Source organism: Phacochoerus africanus, chromosome 3 (assembly GCF_016906955.1).
Source record: "Phacochoerus africanus isolate WHEZ1 chromosome 3, ROS_Pafr_v1, whole genome shotgun sequence".
Classification (NCBI taxonomy): domain Eukaryota; kingdom Metazoa; phylum Chordata; class Mammalia; order Artiodactyla; family Suidae; genus Phacochoerus; species Phacochoerus africanus.
The window spans coordinates 143,172,867-143,186,670 of record NC_062546.1 but is presented as its reverse complement, the minus strand read 5'-3'; the positions used below and the strand labels follow the sequence as shown (position 1 = coordinate 143,186,670).

The following is a 13,804-nucleotide window of genomic DNA, read 5'->3' as shown; positions in this document are numbered from 1 at the left end:
GATGTGGCTTGGATCTGGTGTGGGTGTGGCTGTGGCACAGGCCAGCAGCTGCAGCTCTGATTAGACCCCTTGCCTGGGAACTTCCATATGCTGGCGGTGCCACCCTAAAAAGGAAAAAAAAATTACCCTTTTTTTTACTTGGGGAAAAAAATACAATTCATCTATTGTGGATTATGTACTTTCTCAAGGGTAAAAATTCCTATAAACAAGGAGACCTATAATAATCAGCATTTGTAACAGGTTCTTTCTTCCTTGACTTTCCAAATTAAACAGTATCTGTTCTGGTTGCCTCTATCTTGGCCCCCTTCTATGGGACAGAGTACAGCTCCAGTTCAGGTCTTGTACAAAGGAGAACACCAGTTTTGAAACAGTCCTTTGATCCTTGTAGCAATGTAAAAGGATGGCATTCAGAGCACACTTTATAGAGAAATCTGACAGCATTTTCAATAAACAAAGTTAAAAAAATTTCCCTGTTGAACAATAAACCAAACATGGGAAAGAGACTTTCGGAACAATGCCTACAACTTCTGGTCTGGACAAATTATTAACATACACAAATAGCTTCCAAAATAACTTTTATTGCTATATAAAAACAAGGCAAGAAAAAAATAGATGCATATTTTTTCTACAAAATTATAAGATATTCAGGCTGTTTAATATTTTTACATAAATGTATTGAGATAAAAAAGGCAATTTTAAACATAGAAATCTTTTTCACTTAAAGTTTTCAGGTACCTTGTAAGGGGATAAAGAAAATAGTTTTCTTTCTTCTATATTTTCCTATATGTACATTGCAGTTAAGAGTCTGCTAGCAGAGTTATCTAAAAAAGGACATACAAAGATTAAAAATCCCATCATACTGCAATACAATTAGCATAAAGCTTTACTTCTTCCTTTGGGCTTTCAGATTTGGCAGTTGTGGTCAACAGTATTGCACCGGAATTTCCAACACAACAGGGTAAAGAGCCTAATTAAAAACAAGACGTCCTCTTTATTTTGTCCTTTAGAAAACAGAAACCACTTGTCAGTATTCCTTAAAGCGTGCAATTACCTTCTTTGTCATTTGATTGTAAGGTCTGAGATGCTGTCTCTAACCTGCCCGGCTTAAATGAAACCATAGGAGGAGAGGGAAGAGCATACTTTGGAGGGTGGATGTAGCCTGACACAAGGAGCACAGGAAGCTATACATTTTTGATAACATTAATTCAGAAAGTATATTCATTTGAGTTTCTCAATAAGCCCTTCGAGACAAAAGGTTTTAGTGTTGATTTAGATGAGTGTTAAAATAAAGCTTTTTTTCCCCCCTGAAATTAGATTATGGGGTAAGACAAGCCAAACCACCTCTGCAGATGATACAAGCTATAATTATTTGGGAAGATTTCAATCACTGTTTTGGAATTGATACCTAAGGCTTTCTTCTCCTCTATTCTTTTTGTGGGCTTCTTAATGAGATATTTCTGGGGGGGGAGATGCTTTAGTAGGAAATATCAGCTTTTGAAAGATAAAGGTACAATTATCATTAGAATAAAAAGCCCATTAAAAGAAGAGTCTCAAACAGAAAAGTTTTCTAGATATATTTTACTATGCATTGTTTTCATAAAGGTTGAGAATGAAAGAAAAGAAGTTCCTATAATATCTGTATGATTACCCTCACATTAGCCCACAAGACGGATTAAAACAAAGAGCTGAGATGAGGGTGCTCAGATACGCCTCAACAGAGCACAATTTCTAATGCCAAATCCATAATTAACTTTTCACTAATAACCTCTTTCTTGGCCTGTATGAAGGGAGAAGGCAGCTTTAATCCTTGAGGTCGTCACTAATCCCTCCACTTCCCACCCCACCCCCCAAAAAAAACCCTGGAATTTTTTTGCACATCCATATAATGAAACATCCATTTATCAAAGTGTGTGTGTGTGTGTGATGATGCAATTACTCCTTCCACTTAGCACCCAAATTGTAGCACGCTCTACCTACATTGAATTTTATGTGTCTACTATGTACCAGGCATTTTGCAGGGTATTGGGGATCCTGATGACACTATTGCCAATTTTGGAAAAAGAGTTAAATAAGAAGAAAACAGTGTTTTGTCAAAGGAGTTTTGAATGGTTATGGTGAAGCTTAAGGGACGGACGTGATGGAGTGTAGCTGGCACTCAGTCTATAGAAGTAATTATCAGCTACCCTAAAAGGAAGTTCACTAAGTACCAAAAATGTTACGTTTATTTGGTGTAAACTGTGCGGTTTTAATTCACCTTAAAATGTTCCAGTTAAAAATTGCAGGGAGGAGTTCTCATGTGGCTCAGCAGCTGAAGGACCTGGCATTGTCACTGCAGTGGCTTGGGTCACTGCTGTGGTGAGGGTTTGATCTCTGGCCCTGGAACTTTCGCATTCCATGAGTATGGTTCCCCTCCCCCCAATAATAATAATAAATTAACTTAAGAAAATTGCAGGGTAACCAAAAATCAACTCCAAGGTGAAAAGCATCATTTCTGCATGGGCACTGCTGTAGGTTTTTGCTTAAGTCAGCCCAGAGCCTAGACAGAGGTCTTCATGCATGAAAGTTGTCATTTCTGAGTCTCAATTCACTGCTGAGAACCCAAAGCTCAAGATATGCCCTAAAATTCCACCCACGTCGGGAAGGACCCTAGCTTTTACACCTGGAGAAGGGCAGACAACGAAGTCATTCTCTCCTATCTCCAAACCCAGAGCTGGTCAGCAGCTAAAGACCATGAAGAGTTAAAATTACAACTGATGAATCTTCGAAAGCTATGGATGTTCCTGCCTAAATCTTTCTTTCTTTTTTTCCCCTTCTTTTTTGGTCACCCTGAGGCATACGGAGTTCCCAGGCCAGGGATCAGATCCGAGCCACAGTTGCAGCCTATGCCACAGCTGCAGCAATGCCAGATCCTTAACATATTGTGCTGGGCCTGGGATCGAACCTGCATCCTGGCACTGTGGAGACACTGCTGATCCAGTTGTGCCACAGTGGGAACTCCACTAAACCTTTCTTTTTCATCAAGATACAATTTGAAGATCAAAGGGGTATGAAGGTAAGCCGTGTCTGGTTGGCAGTGGCAGGGTGCCCATGAGGAAATTCCAGGTAAGGGTTGGCCCTTTGCCATGGCTATTTGGAGACTCTGCCTTGGAATCAGAGCCAGAAGGTAAATTTTAACAACTCTATTGCACTCCAGCAAATGATGTTTATCCAGAGGGGGGTCAAGGCAGGTATAAATTAGTGCATAACAGCAAAAACAGCCTAGTGAAGTGGTTAGGATCATGGACCGAGGTGTCAAACTGCCAGGTTGTGAATCTTGTTCCAACATTTAAGAGCTGTGTGACCTTTGGGCAAGTTTCTAACCTTCCCCAGTCTCAGATCTCTCATAAGCAAAATGAAGATTTTAATAGTACCTACCGAATGAGGTTTTTCTGAGGATTGAATGAACTGAGATTTGTAAAGTGTTTAGTGTATTGTCTGGCATATAGTATGTTCCATATAAGTACTTTTTAAAATAAAACCAGAAGCTTGGGAAAAAGTGCTCTTTGAGGTTTGGAGAGCAGTTTATACTGCCTAAGCATGCAGGCATATTCTCATTCTAATTCAGTTTGAAATCTGAATCATAAAGTACACTAAACCCAAGGAAGCCTTGGGTGAAGTCAGTTTTGGAAAAACGTCCAGGTCCGATCAGAGGTGACCTGTTTAGCTACATAGGCCCAGTTACTTCTCCAAATGCCCTAAGAAAAACCTCAGTCTCCAGGGCCAATCTAAGGTCAAACGAGCTGGGGAAGGAGCAGAGGGCAGGCACAGGGAAAAGGGAACCGGTTATTCTCCTAAATTTTTTTCTGTGCTCTGGTCATATCTGTGCAGCATAAACCCTTCCCAGATCTTCATGACCTGATTCCGAAACTTTAGAACTAGACTCCCAGAATTAACAGAGAATGACTGCATGACAAGAGCCTGGGGAAGGTGTCAGTTTATCGCATTTACCAACTGATAGAAACATTCTCGTCATTCGTTCTACACAAGGCACGATGCTAAATGCTTTGGTCCTCAACAAGAAAGAGGTAACAGAACCCCAATTTATATCCACTGTTATTTACACTGATCATCTCCCTTTCAATTCAGGTTAAGTTCATAGGCCTCAATCAATACAAACATTTCCAAGAAATCCTACTTCATGATTAGAATAAATATTGGCTCTGTGGAGCTCAATCATCTAACAGCTGAACAGGAGAAGCTAAGCTCTAGAGCTTGTTTGTAAAAGCGATGTTACCTGGTTACCCCTCCACCCCATTTACATGGTGGATCTCTGTCCAGCCTCATCCAGGGCGAAGTTTCTTTTCCTTGCTGCTGCTTCACTGTTTAACTCTGAATCTGATTTGTCCATGTTGCCAAAGTTCACTGCCATGGTACCTTCGGCTCCCTCTGGAGCGCCTCCATTTGGGTGAAGAAGGACAGAATTTGGTTCCTTAGGACGTTTCCATTGCGGTCTGGTGACTATCCAAAAAATGAGAGCCCCAAACACCAGAACCAGAAGGCCGAAGGTATTTGTGAAAACACCTTCTGGTGGAAGGGTTTTGTATGCAGGAGATTGCCTACAAAAAAGGAGAAAGTGTGTCCAATTACAGAGGGTGATACAACAACACGCCACAGAGTCTTGAATGTATCTGCTCAAAATACACACTGGTATGGCTTCAACATAAATCCCTTTAAGGCTTGATAATATGGAGAAATTTAAGTGAGGCCATAATTCACTCAATGGACTAGTATGAAATCGTTAAAAATCATAAGTATGAAAATAATTTATTATCTAAAACACTTGTATTACTTAAAATTGAAAAAAGGACACACAAACATATGCATGCCATAATTACAACTAATATAAAAACATGCACATCAAAAGGACTGCAAGAACATGCATAACTTTAATAATAAAGAGTGGTACAATCTGTTCGACTGTTTTTTCTTCCAAGCATTATTAATGCTAAATTACCTGTATAATATATTTTTTAAAATAAATATTTAACCTTTTTTATTTTCAACCTTTAAAAATTTTGCTACATTTATATTATATTCATTCAATGAAGAAGTATTTAACATTCTGTCACGTAACTACTGCAATTAGGAAAACTATGAACAAACTTACAGGGCAAAAATCAGTTTCTCGGTCACTCCCATAAGTACTGTTGCAATCACTGTTCCAAAGATGAGAAGTCCAGAATAAACGTGTATGGGCATGAGAAGTGCTCGGAGAGAAAGTGGAGCCCAAGGAAGCAGAAAGACGAAAAAACCTAGAAGCAGCTAAATACCGAAAAGTACAAAGGTTATCCTTTATAAGTTTTAACTAATTTAAAAATTATTATCATAAAGCAATACGTATGAAATGAAAAAACATTTCGTGTAAAACTGGCACACACACAAAAAAAACCAAAAAAACAATGGCATAAGATGAAGCTTCCCCACTCCAGTTCCACTCAAAGGTGACGCCTACTATCACTTCCTCAAGTATCCTTCCAGAAAAATTTCTATGACTGAACAAGCGCGCGCGCGCGCGTGAGTGTGTGTGTGTGTGTGTGTGTGTGTGTGTATGTGTGTGTTTAAAGAGAGAGGGAGTTTTTTGAAGTGTAAGTGGGATTTTACTATATATATTTGTTCTGTATATTGCTTTTTTCCTTAGCAGTATATCTTAAGAGATATTTTCATATCAACACATGCTTATAATAGTTTATTCTTTAATGGCTAATATTTTATGTTAAAACTCTAACTTAAATTATTCAGTTCCCTATCAATGGACATTTCCATTTTTTTGCTGTCACTAACAAGGCTACAGTGAACATTCCAAACATTCTCACTTTTTTATTTTTATCAATTTCCTTCAGGCTGCCAAGTAGGAAGGGAAGTACAAGATTTTTAAGTCACTAAACCCAAAATAGGACATATTTCTTCAGTTCAACCTAAGAAAACTCTGTGGAAAAAACCTGAAAATTTTGTTTGACGAGGAAGAAATGAATTCTGCAGAAAATTCCATTTCCCTGATGATTAAATCTCTAGTGGGATAACTCTCTGCAGAGAAGACAAGATTCTTACGTAAACTAAAGTCTGTGAATGCACTCACAATTTTATTTTGTTGCCCCACATCCCTGTACATTAAGTACTCTCTTCTCCTCAAGAAAATGGAGATGACATAGTGACCAATGAGTTACTGAGTTTAAAGGAACATTTTTTTTTTCTCAGATAATCTCTTTGGGATCTAGCACCCCAACAAAACGACTATGAGAAGAGAGGAGAATGAGAGGAAACACTAGCATTGCTGTTCATTTTTCCTGGTTGAGATCAAAAGACTAATGGGAGATGGAGAAGAATGAAGGCAGAAGGGGCATGATGCCCTGAAGCACATTTAGAATCAGCTTTTTTTTTTTCTTTTTGCCTTTTCTAGGGCTGTTCCCGCGGCATATGGAGGTTCCCAGGCTAGGGGTCGAATCGGAGCTGTAGCCACCGGCCTACGCCAGAGCCACAGCAACGCGGGATCTAACCTACAACACAGCTCGCGGCAATGCCAGATCCTTAACCCACTGAGCAAGACCAGGGATTGAACCCAAAACCTCATGGTTCCTAGTCGGATTCGTTAACCACTACGCCACAACAGGAACTCCTAGAATCAGCTTAAAGGTAACAGGGATGAATGGAAAGCAACTGAAAATGCACTGGATAAGCTGATTTGGATGTTTTACTGTCCATTAATAACATGAACTCCTGAATATATTAGAAACAGTTCAGAGTTCCATTGGAGGTTCAGAATGTTCCTAATTCTCCTTCAGTGATCTTTAGTGATTCTTTTAATATCAAATGGCAAGCATCCTGATGTACAAGTTGTACTTTCTGTTTAAAAATGTGTCTTTGGCAGGTGAGTGACTGCCAAAGATTTAGCACAAATTTAAATTTCTATGAATAAGTTATTACATTTTTTTCTGTGACTTACCCATGGGAATATATTTTTCCATATTCCTATTCTCCTGCCTCTTCTATTCCTAAGATTCCTATTGTTTTGAATCTCTTACTGTTTTCTCTTATTTCTTTCAAGATGTATCATGTGTGTCTCTTGTAATCTGTAGAGCTCAATGATCTAAGTAGATGGGACATCAGAAATTTGCTCACAGGGCCCCAAGACAATTTAACTCCTCTAAATTGTACTTTTACCATGAACACATTTCTTTTTTCAACAATAGAAAATTATTTTTAAAAGGAAAGGAAGGAGTTCCTGTTGTGGCTCAGTGGTTAACGAATCTCACTAGGAACCATGAGGTTGCAGGTTCGATCCCTGGCCTCACTCAGTGGGTTAAGGATCTGGCATTGCTGTGAGCTGTGGTGTTGCCGTGAGCTGTGGTGTGGGTCACAGACACATTTCAGATATGGCATTGCTGTGGTGTTGGGTGGCGGCTATAGCTCCGATTAGACCCTAGTCTGGGAACCTCCATATGCCACAAGTGTGGCCCTAAAAAAGACCAAAAAAGAAAGAAAGAAAAAATTTATAGAATGTCTAACTTTGATGGAAAGTGTTACAAACAACACAAATTTATAACATAATAACTTATAAACATTTAAAATTTATATTAATCATTTTTTATTTCCTTTTAACCATCTTAGCCTTACTATCTCACAAATAATATGGCAACTTAAAACCTAGTGGACTGGAGTTCCCGTCGTGGTGCAGTGGAAACTAATATGACTAGGAACCATGAGGTTATGGATTTGATCCCTGGCCTCACTCAGCGGCTTAAGGATCCAGCATTGTCATGAGGTGTGACGTAGGTCACAGATACAGCTCAGATCTGGCACTGCTGTGGCCGTGTCGTAGGCCGGCATCTACAGCTCCAATTTGATCCCTAGCCTGGGAACTTGCATATGTCATGGGTGCAGCCCTAAAAAGACAAAAGACAAAAATAAATAAATAAATAAATATAAAAATAAAAACTTAGTGGACTGAATATTACAAAATCCCTTGGTCCCTTTAAGTCAGTATTTCTTTCCTTTTTTTTTTGGTCTTTTTGCCATTTCTTGGGCTGCTCCCGCGGCATATGGAGGTTCCCAGGCTAGGGGTCTAATCGGAGCTGTAGCTGCTGGCCTACAGCAGAGCCACAGCAATGCGGGATCCAAGCTGCATCTGCGACCTATACCACAGCTCACGGCAATGCCGGATCCTTAACCCACTGAGCAAGGGCAGGGGTCAAACCCGCAACCTCATGATTCCTAGTCGGATTTGTTAACCACTGAGCCACGACCGGAACTCTAAGTCAGTATTTCTTGAAGTGTTGTTCACAGAAGACCTTCATCAGAAACTCTTATTAAGGTGTTTATTTAAAAGATCCCTAGGCCACATCCTACATCAGCATTTCTAGAAGTAGGGTCCAGGGATCTGCATTTTGATGGAACACCAATATGGTTCTTAATACATATTAAAGTCTGAAGACAGCTGCTTTTGATTCACTCAAACTATTTCAGAGATGGGGGTTAAGTACAGTCTGGAAAATTCGTAAAAGTGAAGGCAGTAGAATCTTTTGTCACCTTCAGTCTACAAACACTTATTAAGTACTATAGTGTTTAGGAACCATCACATACAGAAAACTGCTCTTCACCACAACAGAATTTTTAGGCAAGCTAAAGAAAAGTAAAATTTCATTTAAAAAGTTATTACTTGGGAGTTCCCATAGTGGCGCAGTAGAAGCAAACCCGGCCAGTATCCATGAGGTTGCGGGTTCGATCCCTGGCCTTGCTTAGTGGGCCAGAAGCTGTGGTGTAGGTCTCACATTGATCCCAACGTGCTTGGATCCCATGGGGTGGTGTAGATCCCAACTTGGCTTAGATCCCACATTGCTGTGGCTGTGGTGTAGGCCGGCAACTACAGCTCTGAATGGACCCCTAGCCTGGGAACTTCCCTATGCCATAAGTGTGGGCCTAAAAAGACCAAAAAAAGTTATTATTTAGCATTTACACTGTATTAGGTATTATAAGTAACCTAGAGATGATTTAAAGTATACCAGAAGATATGCATAGGTTATATGCAAATACTATGGCAGTTTATATATAGGACTTAAGCATTTGTGGATTTGGAACCAATCATTCGTGGATACTGAAGGATAACTTGTTCACTCATTCCTTCATTTAAAGCACACATTTCTGAGTCCCATCTCTAGAGTTTCTGAGTCAGTAGGTCTGGAGTAGAACCTGAGAATCTATATTGCTAACTTCCCTGGTGATTCTAATGCTGCCATTCTAGGCACCACAGTTTGAGAAGCTCTATCTTAGGTCATTTGTAAGCTGTGTTTTTCAAACATAACAGCACATTTCTTCTGGGGTAAAACGTCTAATCAAAACTAACTATAATATGTTCATAGTTTTTTATAGAAAGAAATGACAGGCATTCAAACTGGACACTAAGTTTCCTGTCAATACCCTACATCTTCTTGCTGCACTGTCTTTCATCACCTTTTCATCCACCTGGTAATTTCTCAACCTGGCTCAGCCATCCTCAAGACAACTCCTGGTCTACCAGGTACCACTGGAGTTAATCACACAGTCAAGGAGAAGATCCTGATGTAGCCTCTGTAAGGATGTGGGTTTGATTTCTGGTCTCTTAGTGGGTTAAGGACCTGGTGTTGCCACAAGTTTCAGCATAGGTTGCAGATATGGCTCAGATCTGGTGTTGCCATGGCTGTGGTGAAGGCTGGGAGCTGTAGCTCCGATCTGACCCTTAACCCTGAAACTACCACATGCAGCAGTTACAGCTGTAAAAAGAAGAAAAAAAAAAAGGAGACTACTATTGCTATAAATTCATGGTTATGATGCTCATGATTATAAGCTCTTGAATGCTGCTCAATAATCCTTCTCTTCTCTGATTTATCAACTGGTCCTCCATGCTCCTCCATGCTCCAATTTGGGCTCTCTTGTGCACCTCCCCACTATTGGCAGATGATCCTACTACTACCACATGAGAAAAGCAGGCAATTTCAACTCTCCCTCTTTTTCAATGGCCTCACGCACAGCATATGGAAATTCCTGGGCCAGGGATCAAATTCGAGTCTATGCCACAGCTGGATCCTTAACCCACTGTGTCAGGCTGGGTATTGAACCCGCACTGCTACAGAGACAACGTCGAATCCTTAACCTGATTCACTACAGCAGGAACTCCAAGAGTGTCATTTTTCTGCCAGCAAACCAAACAAAGCAAAAATCATCCCAAGCCAACAATTCCTTCCCTTCTTCAATTATAATGGAGTTGGTATCCTCCAATTTTCCAGCAGTCTCTGTAATCTGCTTCTTGAAGACACAGCTGTAAAAAATTATTTCCTCTCTCTAGTATTCACTGCCTTTTCCTTTCTGTTGGTGCTATCCTGTGAGCATGTACAAACTTCTCACAATGAAACAAAGTAAAAAAAAAAGGCACCCAAGTGCCTGCCTTGACTCCTGTCTCTGACTGGTAACCACCCTCTCTCTCCTTCCCTTCTTACTCAAACCTCTTGATTGAGTTGCCTCTATTTGCTCACTGTAAATAAAGGAGAAAAAAAGAGAGTTCTGTTCAATATTCTATTCTGCAAGGATTAACCTACTGCACTAACTGACCAACAGACTGAGGAAATGAAGACAAAAACAGAATGCTCTGGGTTTTGAACAAAAAGTCCCCTTAATGAGTTAGATACATGTATCTTGAGAAGAATTCTAATGAACCAGTATTCTCACATCTTCTCATACATGAGAGAGCACTAAAATCATAAACTTGAGATATCCATTCTTTCTAACAGTAATCTTTTACCGAGATGTATACGTGACTGCACATATTCTCCAGCTCTAAATCACATGTACACTGGCTTCTCCTACATTTATTTGGAGTAGGTTACTCAGAGCCACCGAGTGGCTGTCCCCCAGGCTACACTCCTCAGTTAAAACCTTGAATAAAACTTAAACTCACAACTCTCATGTTGTGCATTTTTCTTTCAGTTGGCATTTTTGGCAACCATGAAGGGACACAGAGCAGACTTTTCTCCTTCATCCCAATGCTACCAGAATTCAGAGCCTTGGTACGAGCAAGGGCCCCTTATGCTTGTCTGCTTCCTTGATTCCAGACAACTGAGTGAGTCTTTCTTGGGTCTTAGATCTCCTGTTTTGGTTGAGAACCCTGAGTTTTATTTGGTGGTGGATAAACTTGCTATGAGGAGGAGGTTTTCCCTGAAATTAAGGCAAATCAGGAAGAGGTACCCAAATTCTCAGTGGAAAGACACTGAGAAGGTTGCTCATTTGAATGACACTGAGAAGGTGCAGGCTAAGTGAGTGGATATAGGGCTGATGTGGGTGTCTTTCCTCGAATTGGCTACTTTAACAGTTTGTTGGCATAAAAGTGATGGTAACTTACGAGAGATTTTAGCTCTAAAGACAAGGGACAATAGCTCCTCCTGGCCAGCTATGGCTTTCTCAGGCAACCTAGAAACTTAGGGAAGTAGAGACAAATTCTTGTACCATGCAGTGGACCAATAGGGAAACTCATTCATTAATTAAAAAATAACTTGTCTGGGGTTGCACTTTAAGAATCGGCCATCCAGTGCTCCACATCACCATGGCAGTTTTAGACTGCCAGAGAGAAAGGCCGATGCACATAAAAGAGCTGAAATAACTCTAGGATGATACCTGGAGAAGTTAAACTCACAAAATAGCACACTGGCCCACCACAGTTTCAACAGTAATTTTATCCTGACAAACCAACATCAAAAGGGAAATAAGGTTTCCCAAACAGAAGAGGAGGCCCCAGATAATCGATCTCTAACACATCAGTCAGGTTTATGTACATATGGAGCTGATACTTCTAAGTACTTACTTAGATAGGAAAACTATGCTAAAGGAGATCTTTCCATGAAATGGCCAAAACAGGGCTCTTTCATCATTCTGCATAGGCAGCAAGGAACACTAACTTGAAAAAACCCAAACCCACCTTTTCAAAATTCTGACCCTAAGGAAAGAAAAGTCCTTCTTAAAAGGAGCTTACATTTGTCCCCCTGTGCCTTTGAGATGTAAATGTTTTACCAGGTCTTCTCAGGAAACATTTATCTAGACCATCCCCAATTCCTGAGACAGAGGGGGAAAATGGGAAAAGAAGCTGTTTTAAAGTCAAGTGAGCAAACTTATTCCAACTGTTCTTTATATATAAATTAGTGAGTTTTATACTGTAACATCTCATTCATAACTAAATTTCAAATGAAGCTATGCAGGAGTTTCTGTTGTAGCTCAGTGGTTAACGAATCCGACTGGGAACCATGAGGTTGTGGGTTCGATCCCTAGCCTTGCTCAGTGGGTTGAGGATCTGGCGTTGCTGTGAGCTGTGGTGTAGGTCGCAGACGCGGCTCGGATCCCATGTTGCTGTGGCTGTGGTGTAGGCCAGCGGCTACAGCTCCGATTAGACCCCTAGCCTGGGAACCTCCATATGCCGCGGCCATGGTCCTAGAAAAAAGGCAAACAAACAAACAAACAAAAATAAGATAAAATAAAATAAAATGAAGCTATGAGATCTGTGGTTGTGTCTGTCTGCAGGTCTGTGTGTATGTTATAGATATGACATGTTTCTACCTTTGAGTGGTATTATCAAAATTAATTTGTAAAAGACCTCTATTTAATTGGCTTGAAAGAAAATGCCTATAAGTTAAATATTTCTAAATGTAATAGAAACAAACCCAATGTTTTTCAAGATCATGTAATCTAGGATTAAAGCAAGTTTCAGTTTGTTGGTTTAATAGGCCTAACTTTAGAGTTAACAGCATTAAATGTAAAACTTTTATTGGACCTAGGTTTAATCAAAAGTCACATAAGTTTATATTATCTCTGTTACAAAATCTGTCAGAAAAATAATTTGGCATGATGATATTTTCATAAGTAAATTAAATGTAAATTAAATAAGACATTTTAGGTAAACCCTTTAAGAATAATTATGTTCTATGATAAATCTACTTAAAAATAATTTCTCCAAATCATTTTGGTAACTTGAAACTTTACGATTTTGCTACATTAAGCTAAATGATAGGAATTCACTAAATGTCTGGATCATTCTATATAAAATGAAATAGTGAAACATTAATTGCTAAGCAAGTCTAAATTTACCTACTTTTGTCTTATTAGAGAAAATTAAAGATGTTTGGTTTTTTTCAGACACTTGTATTACACCATGTTGAGAAAAAAATTATGCTACAAGGAAATACATGTTTCTATGAATTATAAAATGTGTTTATAAGTTTGCCAATCAAGAAATTCTGATGTGACAGTCAGTTCATAATTGCTTACTTCTTTGTTTTTTATTTTTTTCTTTCTGGGGTTGCACCCATGGCATATGGAAGTCCCCAGGCTAGGGGTTAAATCAGAGCTGCAGCTGCCGGCATATGCCACAGCCACAGAAACGTGGGATCTGAGCTGCATCTGCAACCTACATTGCAGCTCATGGCAATGCTGGATCCTTAACCCACTGAGTGAGGCTAGGGATTGAACCCACATCCTTCTGGATACTAGTTGGGTGCGTTACTGCTGACCACAAGAGGAACTCCCATAATTGCTTACTTCTTAGTTTTTACTAGCAATTACAGATTAGCAATGAGACCTGTTATGTAGCACTGGGAACTATGTCTAGTCACTTATGATGGAGCATGTTAATATAAGAAAATAGAATGTGTACATGTATGTGTAACTGGGTCACCATGCTATACAGTAGGAAAAAAAATGTATTGGGGAAATAACAATTAAAAAAATAAAAACAAAAATAAAAAGATTTTTAAAG

General features: G+C 39.5%; 1 protein-coding gene across 2 annotated transcripts in view; it reads right to left on the bottom strand.

Annotated features, from left to right (window-relative positions):
• Positions 1-971: 971 nt before the first annotated feature.
• Positions 972-13,804, bottom strand: part of LOC125123281 (plasma membrane ascorbate-dependent reductase CYBRD1) — a 45,107-nt gene continuing 32,274 nt past the window's right edge. Inside the window, exons 3-4 of one of the 2 annotated variants that reach the window (XM_047772867.1) lie at positions 5,147-5,301; positions 972-4,595 (exon numbers count right to left, since the gene is read on the bottom strand). In XM_047772867.1, coding sequence (XP_047628823.1) covers positions 4,295-4,595; positions 5,147-5,301 — 456 coding nt within the window. In that variant the 3' untranslated portion in view covers positions 972-4,294. The remainder of the gene's footprint in view (positions 4,596-5,146; positions 5,302-13,804) is intronic. The other variant, XM_047772868.1, reaches the window with a different exon arrangement.